We start from the raw sequence: 22,225 nt of genomic DNA on the forward strand, positions 1-22,225 counted from the left end.
AAATAATTTTCTTTGCATTAATACTTAAGGGATTATTGATAAGAAAGTGCTTTTAGAATCTTGAGGACGCTGTTTAATATATTTTGAGTTCTGTTGGGCCTCTTTGCTTTCTAGTTAGAGAATCATTAAGGGCATTTTGGATTCTACAGGTGAGAACTAAGTATGCACAATGCTGAACCTTGCATCCATAACTGAGGACGTTTAAGGTGTCCTCTAACTGGGAGAGTGGCATGTGGGTCCTTGGGGTAGCTAATAAGTTAATTGGAACACTGCCTGGAATTCTGTTATGCACCTAGGAAGGTGGCCTCGAGCAGTGATTGAGCATCTGTTGTGGGGACTGTAAATATAGGCAGTGACAAATAACCTGGTATGTCTAAAGAGAAGTGGAGCATCTCACTCTAGAAATCAAAGTGAAGATCATTTTTAGAATATCATTTTTGAAATACTGTGGACCCCTTGGGACAAGAGCATTCATGGGCCTCTCTTGGAGGATGACGAAAGAAGCACACTAATTTTTTACTGGTTGAAGAGTTGGAAAGATATGTGGTGGTAGATAGTGTTTAATACCTTGTTGGTAAGGAGTAACAAGGATGCTTGGTTGTGTAGTGTTGTTCCAATGACTTTTGCACCTTCCCTTTGTCTTTCAGTGGACTCAGCTGAAGATGCGTAAAGAGAATCTGTTGCGCCTCTTCCAAAAGATGCAAGCTTATCAGTACGAGCAGATCTCTGCTGATCCTGACAAACCTTTAGCTGATGGGATACGTCCACTGGACACAACTGATATGGAGAGGTAGTTATTATACCACTTGCTGCATGGCCGTACAGCTGCATTTAGTGTGAGTTTGTATTTATTCCTCTTTGTCCCTTGACTGACAGATTGATGCCCTTGCAGCAAAAATCATATGCCAAGTGAATGATTTTGAGTTCTGGGAGTATGGTGAGCCTTAACGTGGAGAAAAAAAGATGTGCTTTTCCAAGAAAGTTTGCTCTTGGCCTCCAGTCTATAATGCCACAAATGCTACTGAATGCCTTTTAAATGTGATCCATCCCATTCCTTAAGCATCCTTCAAAATTCTGTTGCTCGCCTTCTAGTGGCTTATCCTGCTACCCGGTGGTGAGTGAAGGCAAGGAGGAAGAAGTTCTCAGAGGAGTTTTTCTCCCATTGCTGGCTATTGGCCAAGGATCGCCAGGTCATCCTTGTGGCTGATGGATGCAGCAACTTTGAGGGAGAAACAGGAACTGGGGCCTGGCAGTCGCTCTCTCCTAGATTGCCCTGCTGCCCGAGGCACTGGATTTTGAAGGACTCTGTGTCCGAGTGCCCCCGAGCTAGCTGATTTTGTGCCTCTGCTCCCCAATGGAGGCTAGGTGGTTTTCCTGGGAAATCCAGGGCTGCGCTTGATGTGGCTTGTGTGTGACATTAGGTGGGTCGAGAGAGGGTCCAGGAGGAGGGACCTGGCTGATAACTGGTGGTTCATCAGTGCTGATAAGAGAACCAGGAGGAACTTGAAATATTGTTTGGAATGCACTTCCGGTGTTTAAGGGAGAGAGTGGGACAGTCATTGTGTATAATGTGATGAAAGCACCAAGCTCTCTATTGGAGAGCCCCATAAAAAACTGTTCTGGTCTTGTGGGCTCTGGTCAGGGCGGAGTCTCTGTGACCCAGTGGCTGAACTGTTGGATGTGGTACAGGGCCTTACTGCTTAGCTGCCCTCCCCCTCTCCCTCCATCTCATCCGATGTTGTGCCAGACTGACTTAAGGGTATGTAGTAGCACTGCTTGGACAAGGGTCCCTGCAGAAGTAGGCTGGGTACATAGACCTTGTATGATGACATTATGGAGCCAGACACTGGAAAACAAGTGTAGGAAGCTGACCTGGTGTGTGGTCCGTACCTAAGGTACTTACACCTTATACCAGGTCCAGGTATCCCCTACTAGTGTACTCTAGGTAGTGTCTAGAAGCCAGGCTCTCTAGAGGTAGCTGGGGATGAGCAGCCAAGGCGTATCTAGGAGACATGCAAAGTTCATGCAATACCACTGTAGTCACACAACACTTACACACATGAAAGAAAACACTCTGTATAAAGGTAATTTATTTTAGTGACACAATTACCAAAACTACTAGATAGATAATTACCCCAACAGGAGGTAAGTAAACACACTAAATATGCACATTGGTAATCAAAAATAGTCCCAAATTGCAATATTGTCTCAGGGAGCCCTCCGCAAGGCAGAGAGTCCACAGAAGAAAAGGCAGCCCCCACACGAGACCCACTGGAAGAGGACCCAGGAGTCACAGAGGAGCCCACGCAGCACAGCTGGTTAACGGTCCCACGTCACAGCAAAAGCACGATGAGGGCTGTGTTGCAGGGAAGAGTACTGGGGGCTGGGCCTACACGGATTCTGAAGATCACTTAGAGGAGATGCCAACAAGCCTTGGGAGCTGCAAGAGACGCAGTGCCTGGGGGGGGTACTGTCCTGCTTGGGAACGCAGTGACTTACCTTCACCAAAGTTGGATTGCTGGCAGAGAGGACCAAGGGACCAATCCAGACCACCACCCGTGATGCAGGGTCCACGGAGCTCAGGATGAGAGGAGATCCACGCCGCTGGTTGTCTTCACAGTTTGTACCTGCAGATGCAGGGGAGTGACTTCTTCACTCCAAGGGAGATTCCTTCTTCCTTCTCATGCATACTGAAGGCTTGCCGCCCTCAGAAGATGCACAGCCTGGGAAATGTTGCAGAAGCTGGCAAGAGCCATGGAAACAATGTTGCAAGCAGAGTCTCCAGTTGCAGTTGCAGTGGTCAGATGTCAAAGTAGAGGTTGCAGGGGAGTCCTGCTGGAATCTTGCAAGCCGAATCTGAGGACCCACCCTCGAGAGAGACCTTAAATAGCTCTGAAAGGAGGATTGGTCACCTAACCAGGTAAACACCTATCAGGACGGGGCTCTCACGTCACCTGCCTGGCCTGGCCACCCAGCTGCTCCCAGAGTCCCCTGCAACCTTGGAAACAAGATGGCAGAACACAGGGACACTCTGGAGGAGCTCTGAGCACCACCCCTGGGGTGGTGACGGACAGGGGAGCCCATAGGGATAACCTGGTACCTAGTGCCCTGGGTACCTAGATAACATATACTAGGGATTTACATGGATGCCAGTATGCCAATTGTGGGAAGATAAATGTAAGGAAATGCCTCCTTGGCGTGTTTACCCCCTGACTTTTTGCCTTTGCTGATGCCAAGTTATGATTGAAAGTGTGCTGGGACCCTACTAACCAGGCCCCAGCACCAGTGTTCCTTCCCTAAAGCCCTGAGCTGCTGGTGTGGTAACTTTGGGTTGCCCTAACCCCCCAACGGTGGGCTGCCTATGCCCAGGAACTGAGACTTGTAAGTGTCTTACTTACATCACAATCTAACCAATACTTACCTTCCCCAGGAAATGTTGATTTTTGCACTGTCTACCTTTAAAATAGCTTATTGCCATTTTAACAAAAAGTGTATATGTTAATGCTCTAATTCAAAGTTCATAACTTACCTGTGTGGAGTACCTTGCATTTATGTATTTACTTCAAATCTTGAACTTGTGGTTCTAAAAATAAACTAAGAAAATATTTTTCTATACAAAAACCTATTGGCCTGGGATTTTCTTTGAGTGTGTGTTCCTCATTTATTGCCTGTGTGTGTACAACAAATGCTTAATGCTGCCCTCTGATAAGCCTACTGCTTATCCACACTACCGCAAAATAGAGCATTAGAATTATCTAATTGTGCCACTATCTTACCTCTAAAGGGAACCCTTGGACTCTGTGCACACTATCTCTTGCTTTGAGAGAGTATATACAGAGCCAACTTCCTACATACAGGAAACCACTTCTAGGAGGTTTTGGATTCTGCAGCCCTCTTCCCAGGCCCTGAGGGCCTTTTCAGAATCCCCTTTCTTAGTGGATCGACCTAGATGTATTACCCTGTTGTAAGGAAATGCCTCCTTGGCATGGTTACCCCCTGACTTTTTGTTTTTGCTGATGCTAAGTTTTGATTTGAAAGTGTGCTGAGGCCTGCTAACCAGGCCCCAGCACCAGTGTTCTTTCCCTAACCTGAACTTTTGTTTTCACAATTGGCACACCCTGGCATCCAGGTAAGTCCCTTGTAACTGGTACCAAGGGCCCTGATGCCAGGGAAGGTCTCTAAGGGCTGCAGCATATCTTATGCCACCCTGGGGACCCCTCACTCAGCACAGGCACATTGCTTGCCAGCTTGTGTGTGCTGGTGAGGACAAAATGAGTAAGTCGACATGGCACTCCCCTCAGGGTGCCATGCCAACCTCACACTGCCTATGCAGTATAGATCAGTCACCCCTCTAGCAGGCCTTACAGCCCTAAGGCAGGGTGCACTATACCATAGGTGAGGGCACCAGTGCCTGAGCACTGTGCCCCTACAGTGTCTAAACAAAACCTTAGACATTGTAACTGCAGGGTAGCCATAAGAGTATATGGTCTGGGAGTCTGTCAAACACGAACTCCACCGCACCATAATGGCTACATTGAAAACTGGGAAGTTTGGTATCAAATTTCTTAGCACAATAAATTCACACTGATGCCAGTGTACATTTTATTGTAACATACACCCCAGAGGGCACCTTAGAGGTGCCCCCTGAAACCTAAACAGACTATCTGTGTAGGCTGACTAGTTCAAGCAGCCTGCCACACACCAGACATGTTGCTGGCCACATGGGGAGAGTGCCTTTGTCACTCTGTGGCTAGTAGCAAAGCCTGTACTGGGTGGAGGTGCTTCACACCTCCCCCTGCAGGAACTGTAACACCTGGTGACGCCTGCAGAGGGAATCCCGAGGCTGCCCCTGACCGCGACTGCCTGACTCCCAGATCCCGACGTCGAGAAAAGACTCTGCACCCGCAGCCCCCAGGACCTGAAAGATCGGAACTCCAGTGCAGGAGTGACCCCCAGGAGGCCCTCTCCCTTGCCCAGGTGGTGGCTACCCCGAGGAGCCCCCCCCTTGCCTGCCTGCCTGCATCGCTGAAGAGACCCCTTGGTCTCCCATTGATTTACATTGGAAACCCGACGTGTGTTTGCACACTGCACCCGGCCGCCCCTGTGCTGCTGAGGGTGTACTTTCTGTGCTAACTTGTGTCCCCCCCCGGTGCCCTACAAAACCCCCCTGGTCTGCCCTCCGAAGACGCGGGTACTTACCTGCTGGCAGACTGGAACCGGGGCACCCCCTTCTCCATTGACGCCTATGTGTTTTGGGCACCACTTTGACCTCTGCACCTGACCGGCCCTGAGCTGCTGGTGTGGTAACTTTGGGGTTGCTCTGAACCCCCAACGGTGGGCTACCTTGGACCCAAACTTGAACCCCGTAGGTGGTTTACTTACCTGCAAAAACTAACAAACTCTTACTCCCCCCAGGAACTGTTGAAAATTGCACTGTCTAGTTTTAAAATAGCTATATGTGAAGACTGTATATGCTATTTTGATTATTCAAAGTTCTTAAAGTACCTACCTGCAATACCTTTCATTTAAAGTATTACATGTAAAATTTGAACCTGTGGTTCTTAAAATAAACTAAGAAAATATATTTTTCTATACAAAAACCTATTGGCCTGGAATTGTCTTTGAGTGTGTGTTCCTCATTTATTGCCTGTGTGTGTACAACACATGCTTAACACTACTCCTTTGATAAGCCTACTGCTCGACCACACTACCACAAAATAGAGCATTAGTATTATCTCTTTTTGCCACTATCTTACCTCTAAGGGGAACCCTTGGATTCTGTGCATACTATTCCTTACTTTGAAATAGTGCATACAGAGCCAACTTCCTACACCTGTCTTTGCACAGATTTCTCAGCCTGCTTACCTTGAAGGAGTACAGGTTGTCAAGGTCCTATTCATTGGTTCCTTTGCTTACGGGTACACCCACTTTTGGGGTCCGAGCGAATGCTTTGGGGCCTGTACAGCAAGGCCCATTGCACCACAGAGTAAAAAAAAAAAAAAAAATGCAGCATCCATCCTAAAACTTTGGAAGGGACAGGGTTAGGTAAGAGTGTTTAATAATACAAAGAGACCATTTCCTACAGGTACTATGATTACAAAGTGGGACTTTGCCCAGTTTTGTAGATCCCCAGCAGCACCCCATGTAGTGAAGTTGCAGAAAGCAGTGGCTAACTGCTTAAAGATGGGGGAACCCATCTCAAAGCCTAGAGGTTGCCCACACAAATATCTTAACATTTGGAGAAGGTAGTGGCATTGTTATGGCATAATTAATGGACAATGCTCTCATTCGATGAAAATTCTTGATACTGATACTGCACTGTGTGCCTTGGATTTGCTCTGTTTCAGAAGCAATACAACTTGGTTTATATAAAAAAGCCTTCTTGATGGGCAGTTCAAATTGATGGAACTAAATGATGACATACTCATTTAGGGTTGACAATTCGGGGCCTCATTGGCTACAAGGAGAGTTTAGTGCACCTTTCTGGATAAGGTGGGGGTTGGGTGTTCAGTCTCTCATACCCTCAACTTGATACTGTGGGTCCTCCAGCAGAAGCCTATGGCTCTCTTGTCATCATGCAGCAATGCTTTCAATAGTCCTTGTGCCTTTTCACCTTCTTACTTCATCCAGTGACTTGTCAATCCTACTTGGTTTGAAGGTGCATCTAGGTGGTGTTCCGGACCATTGTTATATCTGATTAATTGCAATTTCAGACCTAATGATTGCTAACCTATTAAACCCAACCTCCCACAAGGAGGAGGAAATATCTAATCCTTTATTTTTCTGAACTTCATTCTCTGATTGATTGGCTCACTGGGCTACCCTCCTGTCATTGGTACCTGTGGAATTCAGCAGAAATGTAAGGTCGATTAGTAACACCCTCTTGCTGCACAGATTGGACTGTCGTGGCCTTCTGTTTTTCGTTCCCCGCAGTTACAGAGAAAGGTCCTCCCTTGTGATTGCCAGAAAACCATGACAGTGACATTCATTTTTCCTAGCTACTTATGGCAATGCTCTTTACTTAACCTTGTCAAATTGTATTTTGCTCTGTTTGAATTTGGTGCTGAGTGGCACAGCAATACTTCTATGCCTGAAATGTTTGGAATTAGCCTCTGGAGGTATTTGGTTTCTTCCTTTGAATCACTGAGCAAGCTAGTCTGTCCTTACGTTTTGCAGGTACATGCGTGACTCCAGTGTTGTGCTTTGTATTCAGGATTGCTCCTGTTTTGTAATGCGTAAACAGTACTACAAGCACAAGAATGTGAAAAGAAATTTACACTATGGAAGCTATTAAAACATGGATGTGGAAAACTAGAGAGCTCTAGATAGTTGTTTTCAAGGTGCTTTGTGTTGCCCATAAGGCGCCTCGAAAAGTTGACTCACTATGTTTGCAAAAGAGGCATTGCCTAGCTATGTACTGCACATTTTCAGAAACAACATCACAAGGATGGAAGGCAGGTATTTATTTACCTTAGCTTTGCTCTTTATTTAGCACTGTCTTAAAGATTGACCAAGAATTACTTTGAATTGAGGAAATTCTTAAAAACATGGCTTTTTCATTTGTCATAGGCTCTCTCAGTAGCTCTGTTTTGATAACCTCAGCTGGCACAGTCTGGTTTAATTATTTACCCATTTAAAGAAATTATACCACCCAAAATCGGGGTAGCATTTTAATATCCCTCATTACTCTGACAGTTCTCTTTAGAGGTTGCTATGGTCCTGCTGGTAAATAGAAATCTTTTGTCTCTGGTATTTTTGCCTAAACAAGAAAAAATCTGCCTTCTCTTGTTTACTGTTACTTTTTCCTAGATGTCCTTAAATATACTCTAAGAAACTTCACAAAATTGATTTGCAAACATTTTGGGACAAGCCCCACTGCTTAGCTTGGGAAACTGTTGCTGTTCTGCTATACAGTTTGTTTTCTTGCTCAACAGCCCTTTTTTTCCTCCATTGAGTCTGAGTCTGGGTGAACTACTCAGATTGTTCCCTCATTCCAAATATCGGTGGCTACTTCCCCCTAACCCAGTCTATGTAGTTACTTCTGGTAGTGACTACAGCAGGTTTGTAGACCAGGGGCACTTGTTTTTTTTAATTAAAAATCTTTACACCCAGTTAAAGATCTGTCCATCCCTATAGCTTCCTATTCCTTGACTGCATCATACGTGGGACATATACAATGTTGGTAGGTGACTGTGTGTCATTTTACATATGTGTTTATGTATGTGGTTCAAAACTGACTTAGTTCAATAATGACTAGGGGAATGGTAGTCCTCCGTGGGGCCCAACAATGGTATTGGACACCTGTTGTATGGTGTTGCTGCTGTTGGGCCATGAACGTTACTCTCTATGACATGTCTCTAGTTACCGTACCTGGCTTTTGAACAATGCATGTAAAGGCCCTGAAGAAGTTCCAATTTATAAGAATGAAATGTGTTGGCTGGCTTGCTTACTCATACGAAACAAGATGAATTAAATATTTGTGACTACATTGGATGATTGCCTCTCTCTGGAACACAGCTGCAGAGAAAAATGTTAATCACTAAACAGACTTAAAATCAATGTGATTAAAGGTTTATGTTTGGCTGTTTATAGGGCAGTTATGGTGTGTTTTCTAACAACTACAGAACGTGTTAAGTGTGTTTTCAAGCAATGGATAGTGGGGCAAAGGCAAAGAACCAAAATATAGCGTTCGATGGCATCTGTCGCTGTAGATACACATGTTCTGCATAGTCCGCCATCTGGTGTTGGGTCGGAGTGTTACAAGTTGTTTTTTCTTCGAAGAAGTCTTTCGAGTCACGGGACCGAGTGACTCCTCCTCTTTGTCTCCATTGCGCATGGGCGTCGACTCCATCTTCGATTGTTTTCTTTCCGCCATCGGGTTCGGACGTGTTCCTTTCGCTCCGAGTTTCGGAACGGAAAGTTAGCAAACTATCGGAAGATTACGTCGGTATTGTTGCGTTCGGGATCGGCTTAGATAGAATCGACACCGCATCGAAGTTTGAAGAGCTCCGGTGCCCTTCGGGGTAGCTTTCGATCCCCCGTCGGGGCCTGGTCGGCCCGACCGCGTGTAAAACAACGCTGATAGAACGGACCCCGTTCCGTTTCTGTCCCAAATGCCACAACAAATACCCGTATACAGACCAACATTTGGTCTGTAACCTGTGCCTGTCACCTGAGCACAGTGAAGAGACTTGCGAGGCCTGTCGTGCGTTCCGGTCCCGAAAGACACTCCGTGACCGTCGAGCAAGAAGACTTCAGATGGCGTCCGCGCTGACAGCACACCGAGAGTTCGAGGAACCAGAGGAAGAAGAAACCTTGTCGATCCACGAATCGGACTCCGAGGAATTCGACGATCAAAGAACTGTGAGTAAGACGTCGAAGACAACACACAAGAAAAGTGACAAGGCCCAGGGGACGCCACTGCCACCAGGCCATGGCTCGACCCATAAATTCGGTGACTGACCATCGGCACCGAAAAAGGCCGAAACAGTGCCGAGATCGTCCGACTCCGGTCGAGACACCGGCACGCAGCCTTCTCGGGACCGAGAAAGTGCTGGCGAAAAAGATCGACGCAGAGATAGCGGTGCCGAAACGGCTCGACGCCGAGACAGTGGCACCGAGGAAGATCGACGCCGAGAGGTTTCGACTCCAAAAAGGAAGAAAGTCACCTTGGAGCCGAAAAAGAATACAGACAGGGTTTCGGTGCCGAAACGACCCGCAACCGACCCAGTTACCGGTTCCTATTCAGAGGAGCAATCACTGTCCTCTCAGATGCGAAAGCATAGATTTGACGAAGAGTTGCAATCCACCGAAGTGGACCATATGCAGAAGCGTATTTTCATACAGAAAGGGACGGGGAAAATAAGCACCCTTCCCCCTATTAGGAGAAAAAGGAGATTGGAGTTTCAGACAGACCAAGCACCACAAACAAAAATGGTGAAAAAGGTAACTCCGCCACCCTCTCCTCCACCTGTAACTAACGTTTCACCAGCACAAACTCCATCACATTCCCCGGCTCACACCACCGTCAGCCAAGGTGACCAGGACCAAGACGCTTGGGACTTATACGACGCCCCAGTGTCGGACAACAGTCCAGAGGCGTATCCCACAAAGCCCTCACCACCAGAAGACAGCACAGCATATTCACAAGTGGTGGCTAGAGCGGCAGAATTCCACAACGTAAACCTCCACTCGGAACCAGTCGAGGATGACTTCTTATTCAACACCCTCTCCTCCACCCACAGCTCCTACCAAAGCCTGCCCATGCTCCCAGGAATGCTTCGGCACGCAAAGGAAATCTTCAAGGAGCCGGTCAAGAGTAGGGCAATAACACCAAGGGTGGAAAAGAAATATAAAACACCTCCCACAGACCCTGTTTTCATCACCACACAGCTGCCACCAGATTCCGTCGTAGTAGGAGCAGCTCGCAAGAGAGCCAACTCCTACACATCTGGGGCTGCACCACCCCCAGATAAAGAGAGCCGCAAGTTCGATGCAGCCGGAAAGAGAGTCGCAGTACAGGCTGCAAACCAGTGGCGCATCGCTAACTCTCAAGCACTACTTCCGCGCTATGACAGAGCCCATTGGGATGAGATGCAACACCTCATTGAGCATCTACCCAAGGAACTACAAAAGAGAGCGAAGCAGGTGGTTGAGGAAGGAAAGAACATATCGAATAATCAGATACGCTCCTCTATGGACGCAGCGGACACAGCTGCGAGAACAATTAACACATCTGTGACTATAAGAAGGCACGCATGGCTACGAACGTCTGGTTTTAAACCAGAGATACAGCAGGCAGTGCTCAATATGCCATTCAATGAGAAACAACTGTTCGGACCAGAGGTGGACACGGCAATTGAGAAACTGAAAAAGGACACTGACACTGCTAAAGCCATGGGCGCACTCTACTCCCCGCAGAGCAGAGGCACTTACAGCACCTTCCGCAAGACAACCTTTAGAGGGGGGTTTCGGGGTCAGGCCACACAAGCCAGCACCTCACAGGCAACACCGTCCAGCTACCAGGGACAGTACAGTGGAGGCTTTCGGGGCCAATACAGAGGAGGACAATTCCCTAGGAATAGGGGAAAATGTCAAAGCCCCAAAACCCCTACAACCAAGCAGTGACTCACATGTCACTCATCCCCTCCACACAACACCAGTGGGGGGAAGAATAGGTCATTATTACCAAGCATGGGAGGAAATAACTACAGACACTTGGGTCTTAGCAATTATCCAACATGGTTATTGCATAGAATTTCTACAAATCCCTCCAAACATACCACCAAAAGCACAGAATTTATCAAAACACCATTCCGACCTTCTGGAAATAGAAGTCCAAGCATTATTGCAAAAGAACGCAATCGAACTAGTACCAAAGACACAAATAAACACAGGAGTTTATTCACTGTACTTCTTAATACCAAAAAAAGACAGAACACTGAGACCAATCCTAGACCTCAGAATACTAAACACCTACATCAAATCAGAACACTTTCACATGGTCACGCTACAAGAAGTGTTACCATTGCTAAAACTACAGGACTACATGACAACCTTAGACCTCAAAGACGCGTATTTCCATATACCAATACATCAATCGCACAGGAAATACCTAAGGTTTGTATTCAAAGGAATACATTACCAATTCAAAGTATTGCCGTTTGGTTTAACAACCGCACCAAGAGTCTTTACAAAATGTCTAGCAGTAGTGGCTGCACACATCAGAAGGCAGCAAATACACGTATTCCCGTATCTAGACGACTGGCTAATCAAGACCAACTCACTGACAAAGTGCTCACACCACACAAATCAGGTCATACAAAACCTCTACAAACTTGGTTTCACCATCAACTTTGCAAAATCACACATTCTGCCGTGCAAGGTACAACAATACCTAGGAGCCATAATAGACACAACAAAAGGACTAGCCACTCCAAGTCCACAAAGAATTCAAAATTTCAACAATATCATACGACGCATGTATCCAACACAAAAAATACAAGCAAAAATGATATTACAACTTCTAGGCATGATGTCCTCATGCATAGCCATTGTCCCGAACGCAAGACTGCACATGAGGCCCTTACAACAGTGCCTAGCATCACAATGGTCACAAGCACAGGGTCACCTTCTAGATCTGGTGTTGATAGACCGCCAAACATATCTCTCGCTTCTATGGTGGAACAGTATAAATTTAAACAAAGGGCGGCCTTTCCAAGACCCAGTGCCACAATACGTAATAACAACAGATGCTTCCATGACGGGGTGGGGACCACACCTCGATCAACACAGCATACAAGGACAATGGAACGTACATCAAACAAAACTGCATATAGATCACCTAGAACTGCTAGCAGTTTTTCAAGCACTAAAGGTTTTCCAACCAATCCTAACTCACAAATACATTCTTGTCAAAACAGACAACATGACAACAATGTATTATCTAAACAAACCGGGGGGGACACACTCAACGCAGTTGAGCCTTCTAGCACAGAAAATATGGCGATGGGCAATTCACAATCACATTCGCCTAATAGCACAGTTTATTCCAGGGATCCAGAATCAACTTGCAGACAATCTCTCTCGAGATCACCAACAGGTCCACGAATGGGAAATTCACCCCCAAATTCTAAACACTTACTTCAGACTCTGGGGAACACCTCAAATAGACTTGTTTGCAACAAGAGAGAACGCAAAATGCCAAAACTTCGCATCCAGATACCCACACAGGCATTCCCAAGGCAATGCCCTATGGATGAACTGGTCAGGGATATTTGCATACGCTTTTCCCCCTCTCCCGCTCCTTCCTTATCTAGTAAACAAATTGAGTCAAAACAAACTCAAACTCATATTAATAGCACCAACTTGGGCAAGGCAACCCTGGTACACAACACTGCTAGACCTATCAGTAGTACCCCACATCAAATTGCCCAACAGGCCAGATCTGTTAACACAACACAACCAACAGATCAGGCATCCAGATCCAGCATCACTGAATCTAGCAATCTGGCTCCTGAAATCCTAGAATTCGGACACTTAGAACTTACCCAAGAATGTATGGAAGTCCTAAAGCAAGCCAGAAGGCCATCCACTAGGCACTGCTATGCAAGCAAATGGAAGAGGTTTGTTTGCTACTGCCATCATAATCAAATCCAACCATTACACGCATCTCCAAAGGATGTAGTGGGTTACTTGCTACACTTACAAAAATCTAACCTAGCTTTCTCTTCCATTAAAATACACCTTGCGGCAATATCTGCATACCTGCAGATTACCTATTCAACTTCACTATATAGGATACCAGTCATCAAAGCATTTATGGAAGGCCTTAAAAGAATTATACCACCAAGGACACCACCCGTTCCTTCATGGAACCTCAATGTTGTCTTAACAAGACTCATGGGTCCACCTTTTGAACCCATGCACTCTTGCGAAATACAGTTCCTAACCTGGAAAGTTGCATTTCTCATTGCCATCACATCTCTACGAAGAGTAAGCGAAATTCAAGCGTTTACAATACAAGAACCTTTTATCCAACTACACAAAAATAAGGTAGTCCTAAGGACGAATCCTAAATTTTTACCGAAGGTTATTTCACCGTTCCACCTAAATCAAACGGTAGAACTACCAGTGTTCTTCCCACAGCCAGATTCCGTAGCTGAGAGGGCACTACATACATTAGATGTCAAAAGAGCATTAATGTACTACATTGACAGAACAAAAAACATCAGAAAAACTAAACAGCTATTTATTGCATTCCAAAAACCTCATGCAGGAAACCCAATATCAAAACAAGGTATAGCCAGATGGATAGTTAAATGCATCCAAATCTGCTACCTTAAAGCAAAACGACAGCTGCCCATTACACTAAGGGCACACTCAACCAGAAAGAAAGGTGCCACCATGGCTTTTCTAGGAAATATTCCAATGCACGAAATATGTAAGGCAGCCACATGGTCTACGCCTCACACGTTCACCAAGCACTACTGTGTAGACGTGCTCTCCGCACAACAAGCCACAGTAGGTCAAGCCGTGTTAAGAACCTTATTTCAAACTACTTCCCCTCCTACAGGCTGAGCCACCGCTTTTGGGGAGATAACTGCTTACTAGTCTATGCAGAACATGTGTATCTACAGCGACAGATGCCATCGAACTGAAAATGTCACTTACCCAGTGTACATCTGTTCGTGGCATCAGTCGCTGAAGATTCACATGTGCCCACCCGCCTCCCCGGGAGCCTGTAGCAGTTCGGAAGTTAGCTTAAGCTTTGTACATTTGTAAATATATTATCTAAACCTTAAATAGGTACATACTTAGTCACTCCATTGCATGGGCACTATTACTACAACACAACTCCTACCTCACCCTCTGCGGGGAAAACAATCGAAGATGGAGTCGACGCCCATGCGCAATGGAGACAAAGAGGAGGAGTCACTCGGTCCCGTGACTCGAAAGACTTCTTCGAAGAAAAAACAACTTGTAACACTCTGACCCAACACCAGATGGCGGACTATGCAGAACATGTGAATCTTCAGCGACTGATGCCACGAACAGATGTACACTGGGTAAGTGACATTTTCATTCCTTTCTACTCCTTGTGTGGACCTTAGCTTCCCAAGCCGCATTTCCAGAAACAGGGATCGGTAACATATCGGGTTGAAGACCCTGCTGCTCCGATTCTAACCACTCCATTTCAGGAGGTGATCAAATCTAAAACATAAACACTAGGCAGAATACTGTCACAGTCAAGTTCTTGAGTGCATGTAGCCTTAAAGACAGTTCTTGAAAGTCTCTTGTTAATTGGTCTCGTAGTCTGTGACGCAGTTCCCAAAGGTCATGGATGGGTTAATGGTAAAACTAGTCACTGCAAAGTTCTCTACAAGTTGCAGCAGGGAGGAGTGGATCTCTTCACACTGTAACATCGGCTTGTGATAACCACATTTACTGCAAAGTCTCTGGCCATTGGTGCCTGTTGGGGTCTTTGGTTTCTTTGGCTGGTCAGTTTCTTGAGGTGATAGAATCCTATGTCAGTTAAGACCATGTGTTACTCTTCCTGCACACACTGCTCCTGATCGGGGTGAATTTGTCTTTCCCCTTGGCATGTTCATCTACCCTTCTTCTAAATGAGTCCCATCAACAAAATGCTGCAAAGTAGAGGGCTTAACACCCCCTCCCCTACGGCTCAATTTGTGTAAACATTTTTCTTAAGGTGTTTGTCTACTCTGCGCTTCCTTGTAATGCCCTGATAGAGCTCTGCCGTGGGTTACTCTCCTCTATCGCTTGATTATTGCTGTTTCCTCTTCTCCTGCATACGTTCAAATTGATTGTGCACATTTTCATCTCTTGTGCTGTTTATGTTGTCATTGACTTGTTCCATCATTTTTTATCTCCTTTCATCCTTCAGGTTTTATTTCTGTCTTCCTTACCTAACCACATTGTTTCCTTTTCTTCATATGTCACATTTTTACTTACATTCTGCTTTGTCTTCTTTTTTTATTTCACCCTCTCTTCTCTCCTCTTTCTTTCACTTTATCATCAGTTTCCCATGTCATCTTTTTCACCCTTGCTTTGCTTCTTTCTCTGTACTTTTCCCTTTTTGTTCACTTCCGTTCTTCTCTATAGTCTACTTTTGTCTTTAATCCCCCTTACTTTTCTTTCCCTTACCTCCAGTTGTTCGTTTCTGTCCCTGCCATTCTTACCTCTTTTTCCCATCTTCCTCTTTCACTTAACTTTACTTAAATGCACTCTGGTGGGTTTCAGGCAGCTGCAGGCAAAAATGGTTCCTTCCTCAACTCCTTGGGCATGTTAATCCCACCGTTCCTGGGAGGGCGATGGCAAAGAGACCAAGTACAATAACCAAGACAGTACTTGAGGCCACAAGCAGGACTAAGGAGGCCTAGGCCTAGCTGTGTCTCATGGAATAGCAGGAGCAGGCCAACACAGCGGGATACAGCTGTGCCTGGGACTCCGAAGAAAACAGTAGTGGAAGCTTCAGCAGAGTCAATAGGGCTAGACCTGAGGGCTATGGGTCCTCTTGAACTCCATGCCTGACTACCGAGGCTTCACTTGCTAGTGTTCTCGGTGTGATGTCTTCAATACAGACTCAACAATGGCAATGCCAAAAAGGCTGCCTGGTTAAGAGTGGCCTCTTCTTATCCCATTTGCCTGTATACACAAGGCTAACGGCTACTTCTCGAAACATTGAATGGGTGGGAGGGGTGGTGGTCAGGTGGAAATGTGCTGGCTCTGGATCTGTGCACAGCCTCCTCCACTAACAGATCAGGGATGCAGTCTGCCGAGCTAGTGTTCTTTGGCCAGTTCTACTGAACTGGCTGACCTAAGCCAGTAGAGCAGGGCGTCCTCTGCACGTGAAACTGAGTGCAGCCATGTCCCTCCTCACTCCAGCTGGTGCCTGATACCTCATGTGCTACTCTCTGCCCCCAGCTTACTGAAAACAATTGGTACACAACTCATTGAGCAGGATACACTAGGCATGCCTAGTCATAACACCTTCTTTATGTAAAAATCTGCACTATGCCTGGGGTAGTGGTGGAGATCATAGAACTGTAATGCCCTTAAACAAGTGCCAGTGACCCTGACTAACAACCGCCTGGCACAAATTAAGTACTGCTTATCCCAAACTTTAAAAGAATATACTGAGTATTGGCATATTTTTAGCACATTTCTTTTTTAAGTAAGTGCACAGAGCTCCCTTCGAATCAAAGTGCAAGTTTGTTGCTTGAAGAAAATGTTATCTAGTTTACTTTGAGGGCACTGACTCCCATTGTGAGCCACAGTACGACTTTGTTCTGACATTCAAACTAATGCTTCAGGGGAGAGTAATTTTAGACTTAAAGATATTCACCACCTTCATCTGCACAACTATAGTTGCAGGAGATGAGGTTGGTGTCTAAGCAAAGAGACAGGCGGCCTGCCATGCCCCTATGCACAAAGGCTGCTTGCAGGGAATCTGCCGTTATGTGCAGCCCTGCACATAGTGCCCAAGTGGAACCTTTCATCCCACACACAATCTCCTGGTTTATCACGTTCCGCATGTTTGCTGATGCTAAGTTATGATTTGAAAGTGTGCTGGGACCCTGCTAACCAGGCCGCAGCACCAGTGTTCTTTCCCTAAACTGTACCTTTGTCTCCACAATTGGCACAACCCTGGCACTCAGGTAAGTCCCTTGTAACTGGTACCTCTGGTACCAAGGGCCCTGATGCCAGGGAAGGTCTCTAAGGGCTGCAGCATGTCTTATGCCACCCTGGGGACCCCTCACTCAGCGCATGCACACTGCCTCACAGCTTGTGTGTGCTGGTGGGGAGAAAACGACTAAGTCGACATGGCACTCCCCTCAGAGTGCCATGCCAACCTCGCACTGCCTGTGGCATAGGTAAGTCACCCCTCGAGCAGGCCTTACAGCCCTAAGGCAGGGTGCACTATACCACAGGTGAGGGCATATGTGCATGAGCACTATGCTCCTACAGAGTCTAAGCAAAACCTTAGACATTGTAAGTGCAGGGTAGCCATAAGAGTATATGGTCTGGGAGTCTGTCAGACACGAACACCACAGTTCCATAATGGCTACACTGAAAACTGGGAAGTTTGGTATCAACCTTCTCAGCACAATAAATGCACACTGATGCCAGTGCGCAATTTATTGTAACATACACCCAGAGGGCACCTTAGAGGTGCCCTCTGAATACCAACCCGACTTCCAGAGTAGGCTGACTAGTTTCTGCCAGCCTGCCACACACCAGACATGTTGCTGGCCACATGGGGAGAGTGTCTTTGTCACTCTGTGGCCAGAAACAAAGCCTGTCCTGGGTGGAGGTGCTTCTCACCTCCCCCTGCAGGAACTGCAACACCTGGCGGTGAGCCTCAAAGGCTCACCCCTTTTGTTACAGCACCACAGGGCATCCCAGCTAGTGGAGGTGCCCGCCCCTCCGGCCACTGCCCCCACTTTTTGGTGGCAATGCTGAAGAGATAGTTAGAAAAACAAGGAGGAGCCACCCACCAGTCAGGACAGCCCCTAAGGTGTCCTGAGCGGAGGTGGCTCCTGCTTTTAGAAATCCTCCACCTTGATTTTGGATTAGGGATGTGCCCCCCTCCCCACAGGGAGGAGGCACAAAGAGGATCTAGCCACCCTCCAGGGCAGTAGCCATTGGCTACTGCCCTACCAGGCCTAAACACACCCCTAAATCTAGTATTTAGGGGCACCCCAGAACCTAGGAAACCAGATTCCTGCAACCTTAACAAGAATAAGGACTGCTGACCTGAAGCCCTGCAGAGAAGACAGAGACGACAACTGCCTTGGCCCCAGCCCTACCGGCCTGTCTCCCAGCTTCGAAGGAAACTGCAACAGTGACACATCCAACAGGGACCAGCGACCTCCGAAGCCTCAGAGGACTGTCCTGCACCCAAGGACCAAGAAACTCCTGTGAACAGCGGCTCTGTTCAACACCAGCTATTTCGTGGCAATAAAGAAGCAACTTCCAAAGACTTCACGTTTCCCGGCAGAAGTGTGAGACTTCACCCTCTGCACCTGACGCCCCCGGCTCGACCTGCAGAAAACCAACACCTCAGGGAGGACTCCCCGGCGACTGCGATCCTGTGAGTAACCAGAGATGATCCCCGAACCCCCCACCCCCTTGAGCCCCCACAGCGACACCTGCAGAGAGGATTCAGAGGCTCTTCCTCACCGTGACTGCCTGTAACAAGGGGCCCGATGCCTGGAACCAACACTGCACCCGCAGCTCCCAAGACCTGAAGGAACCAAACTCCAGTGCAAGAGCGACCCCCAGGTGACCCTCTGCCTAGCCCAGGTGGTGGCTGCCCCAAGGTGCCCCCCGTGCGTGCCTGCAACTCTAGAGTGACCCCCGGGTCTCTCCATTACTTCCTATACAAAACCCAACGCCTGTTGGCACACTGCACCCGGCCGTCCCTGTGCCGCTGAGGGTGTACTTTCTGTGCCTTCTTGTGTCCTCTCTCTCTCCATACCATCCCCCCCGTGCCCTACAAAACACCCCTGGTCTGCCCCCTGAGGACGCAAGTACTTACCTGCTGGCAGATTGGAACCGGGGCACCCCTGTTCTCCCTAGAAGCCTATGTGTTTTGGACACCTCTTTTACCCCTGCACCTGACCGGCCCAGAGCTGCTGGTGTGGTAACTTTGGGGTTGCCTTAAACCCCCAACGGTGGGCTACCTATGCCCCAACTTTGAGACTTGTGAGTGTTTTACTTACCTGTAAACTGAACATTTACTTACCTCCCCCAGGAACTGTTGATTTTTGCAGTGTCCACTTTTGAAATAGCTTATTGCCATTTTTACAAAGACTGTACATGATATTGTGTTCATTCAAAGTTCCTAAAGCATCTAAGTGTAGTACTTTACATTTAAAGTATTAACTGTAAATCTTGAACCTGTGGTCCCTAAAATAAACTAAGAAAATATATTTTTCAATATAAAAACCTATTGGCCTGGAGTAAGTTTTTGAGTGTGTGTTCGTCCTTTATTGCCTGCGTGTGTACAACAAATGCTTAACACTACCCTCTGATAAGCCTACTGCTCGACCACACTACCACAAAATAGAGCATTAGAATTATCTGCTTTTGCCACTATCTTACCTCTAAGGCGAACCCTTGGACTTTGTGCACACTATTTCTTACTTTAAAATAGTATATACAGAGCCAACTTCCTACAACACCTCATTCAGATGAAGTATTACGCCGGGCAGTTGCTGGAGAGCAAATGCGAATTAGGTTTCAGCAGCTTAATGCATGGTAAAGTTAACTTTCTAAAATGTAAATTTCCCAGATTATTAAATTTAAAACGAAGGCTTTAAATAGAGTCTGTAGCTGCTAAAGGTCAAACATTACAGAATAAAGTGTAACATCTAAACATTGCATTTGCTATGTTCTAGCTACAGCCTGATCTGTGACAATGTCGTTTTGGGCCTAGACAGTGGGGGAACATACCACTTCTAAGTAGTATGCACTCTATCTTGTGGGCAGTAGGGTGTCTTTAGTGGTGACTTATTTAATATGTGAAATCAGATTTTCCTTCCTGTTAGCAGGATGACCTTGACATTTCTGTGCAGCAGGAATTCAAGCTTCTGCTGTCAGGCTACATAGGATAGACTTGAAGCTAGGATATCTGACCGAGACTTCTAGTTGCAGATTCCTTACCTTAGAATTTCCCCGAGGCGTCAGACTGGACCTGGAGATTTTTCTTCAAGCAATCCCTTGCGCGTCAGTAGGTGGCATCGGTCGACTCCGCGGGCGTCGAGATGACGTCGGGACTAGTATATAGACTCTGCCTTCATGCAGTGGCGTCATTTCTTTTCTTTCAGTGCCATGCGCTGATCTGGAGAACAGTTACCCTGGTCTCTCTTTGACCAACTTTGACCGCTTTGTCGAGTTTTTGTGAGAATTTTAGTGCGTCGAGGATGTCCCCAAAAACCATTTTCAAGCCTTGCGAGGACTGTCACCGCACAATGTCGGTATCTGATCTGCATTGGGTTTGTCTGATGTCTCGAGCGATACCACAACCTGAAGTCATGCTCAGAGTGCACTCAACTCCGCGCAAGTCCCCGGTCTCGATCGAGAGGAAGGTATCGGGACTATTCGCAGAGCCATCACCACTCCTCTTCTTCTAAATCTTCGGGTGCAGGTAAGAAGAAGAAGTCCCATCGCTCTCCGACTTCGCCCCATCGCTTGGCTGATGCGACGCAGGAAGAGCGTTGATGCTCAAGGCCTCCGTCCTCGGAGCCTGTGTCGGGGACCGCTACGCGCTTCACTGAGTTTCCCGGAGCCGGAGTGACCCCCGCCCAACTTAAGGCCATGCGCCTCATCTTTGGGCGGACCGAACCCGAAACGGCGCATTTGGGCCCCAGGGGTTCAGTTGAGGGGCCTTCGTGTTCTGCGTCGGCGGCTTCAGCTTCGGCCACCGACGTCCCTGCCGTCGCTGGTTGCACCCTTGAGACCTTCCCCGGCGCCGGGTCGATTGTCGATGCTCCCGTCAGTAGTGCCCACTATCAACGTCTACCCGATCTGTATCCCATATGACTCTGTCGGAGCGGCATTGGCCAACGCCGCCTTTGTCTTCGATGGGGCCTATTTGCTCCAAGTCGGATTCGGACCCTTTTTCCTATAGGTACGAATTCTGGGAAGGATTGGTAGGGTCCCTGGACCCCTATGAATACCAGGATGTCCCACCTTTGGACTCGGCTCAGAAATTGGGCGACGCCAGTGGTCTGGATACTTCTGCAGATGCTGGCATGCTGCCTCCTTCTACCGTTGCTACGGCGGAGGGAGCAACTTATGGTATGGTGGTCAGTTGAGGTCCTGGTCCTTGAACTTCGTACTGTAGAGGTCAGGTCCAATCTCCTAACAGAGGTGCTTCAGCCTGGGGCTTCCACATCAGAACCCCTTTTGCCATTCGATGAAGCAGTCACCGATGTCCTTTCGGGTACTTGGTCCAAACCCAACACAGGTGCTCCTGTGAATAGGACTATCGCACGCCGCCATCAGCCTGCTCCGAACAACCCAAAACTCCTGTCCCAACGCCCCACGCCTGAGAGTCTTGTCATCCAGTCTTCCTATTTTTCAGGCGCATTCCCTTCCGCACACCGGACAGGGAATCAAAAAGGCTGGAACAGCTTGGTAAGAAGTTGTTTTCTTCCTCCTGTCTCACGCTGTAGTCTCTGAACACCACATGCCTTTTGGGCCGCTATACCCACTCTTTGTGGGATACGGTTGCACAAGTCCTGCCACATATACCGGTGGAGTCCTGAGCTATTGTCTCCCAAGCTGTGAACGATGAGAGAGATGCAGCGAAGTTCACAATCCGTTTTGAGCTGGACACAACCAACTCTCTGGGCAGATCGGTTGCTACAACGGTGGCCTTGAGATGCCACACCTGGCTGAATACTTCTCGTTTTTCTGGCAATTTCCAACAGTCCCTCATGGACATGCCCTTTGATGGCTCCAGTCTCTTTGGAGACAAACAGACTCGCCTTGGAGAGATTCAAGGGTTGTCGGGCTCCGGCTCGGTCCCATGGTCTTTCTTCAGCCCCACGCCCCCCACAGTCTGGTTTTCGCCCCTTTTGTGGCCACGGAAAGGGCTCCCTGTTGCGTGCTCCACCCAGCCACCATGCCTCCAATGCTGTCCAGCCTCTGCGTGGCCGGGGACTCTGAATCCCGCGTGGGACAGGGAACCAGA

General features: G+C 47.4%; 1 protein-coding gene across 3 annotated transcripts in view; it reads left to right on the plus strand.

Annotated features, from left to right (window-relative positions):
- SUPT6H (SPT6 homolog, histone chaperone and transcription elongation factor) overlaps positions 1-22,225 on the plus strand; it is an 893,672-nt gene that overhangs the window by 155,283 nt on the left and 716,164 nt on the right. For all 3 annotated transcript variants that reach the window (XM_069226188.1, XM_069226189.1, XM_069226190.1), the window contains exon 11: positions 648-790. In XM_069226188.1, coding sequence (XP_069082289.1) covers positions 648-790 — 143 coding nt within the window. The remainder of the gene's footprint in view (positions 1-647; positions 791-22,225) is intronic.

This window comes from Pleurodeles waltl, chromosome 3_1 (genome assembly GCF_031143425.1).
Source record: "Pleurodeles waltl isolate 20211129_DDA chromosome 3_1, aPleWal1.hap1.20221129, whole genome shotgun sequence".
Taxonomy (NCBI): Eukaryota; Metazoa; Chordata; class Amphibia; order Caudata; family Salamandridae; genus Pleurodeles; species Pleurodeles waltl.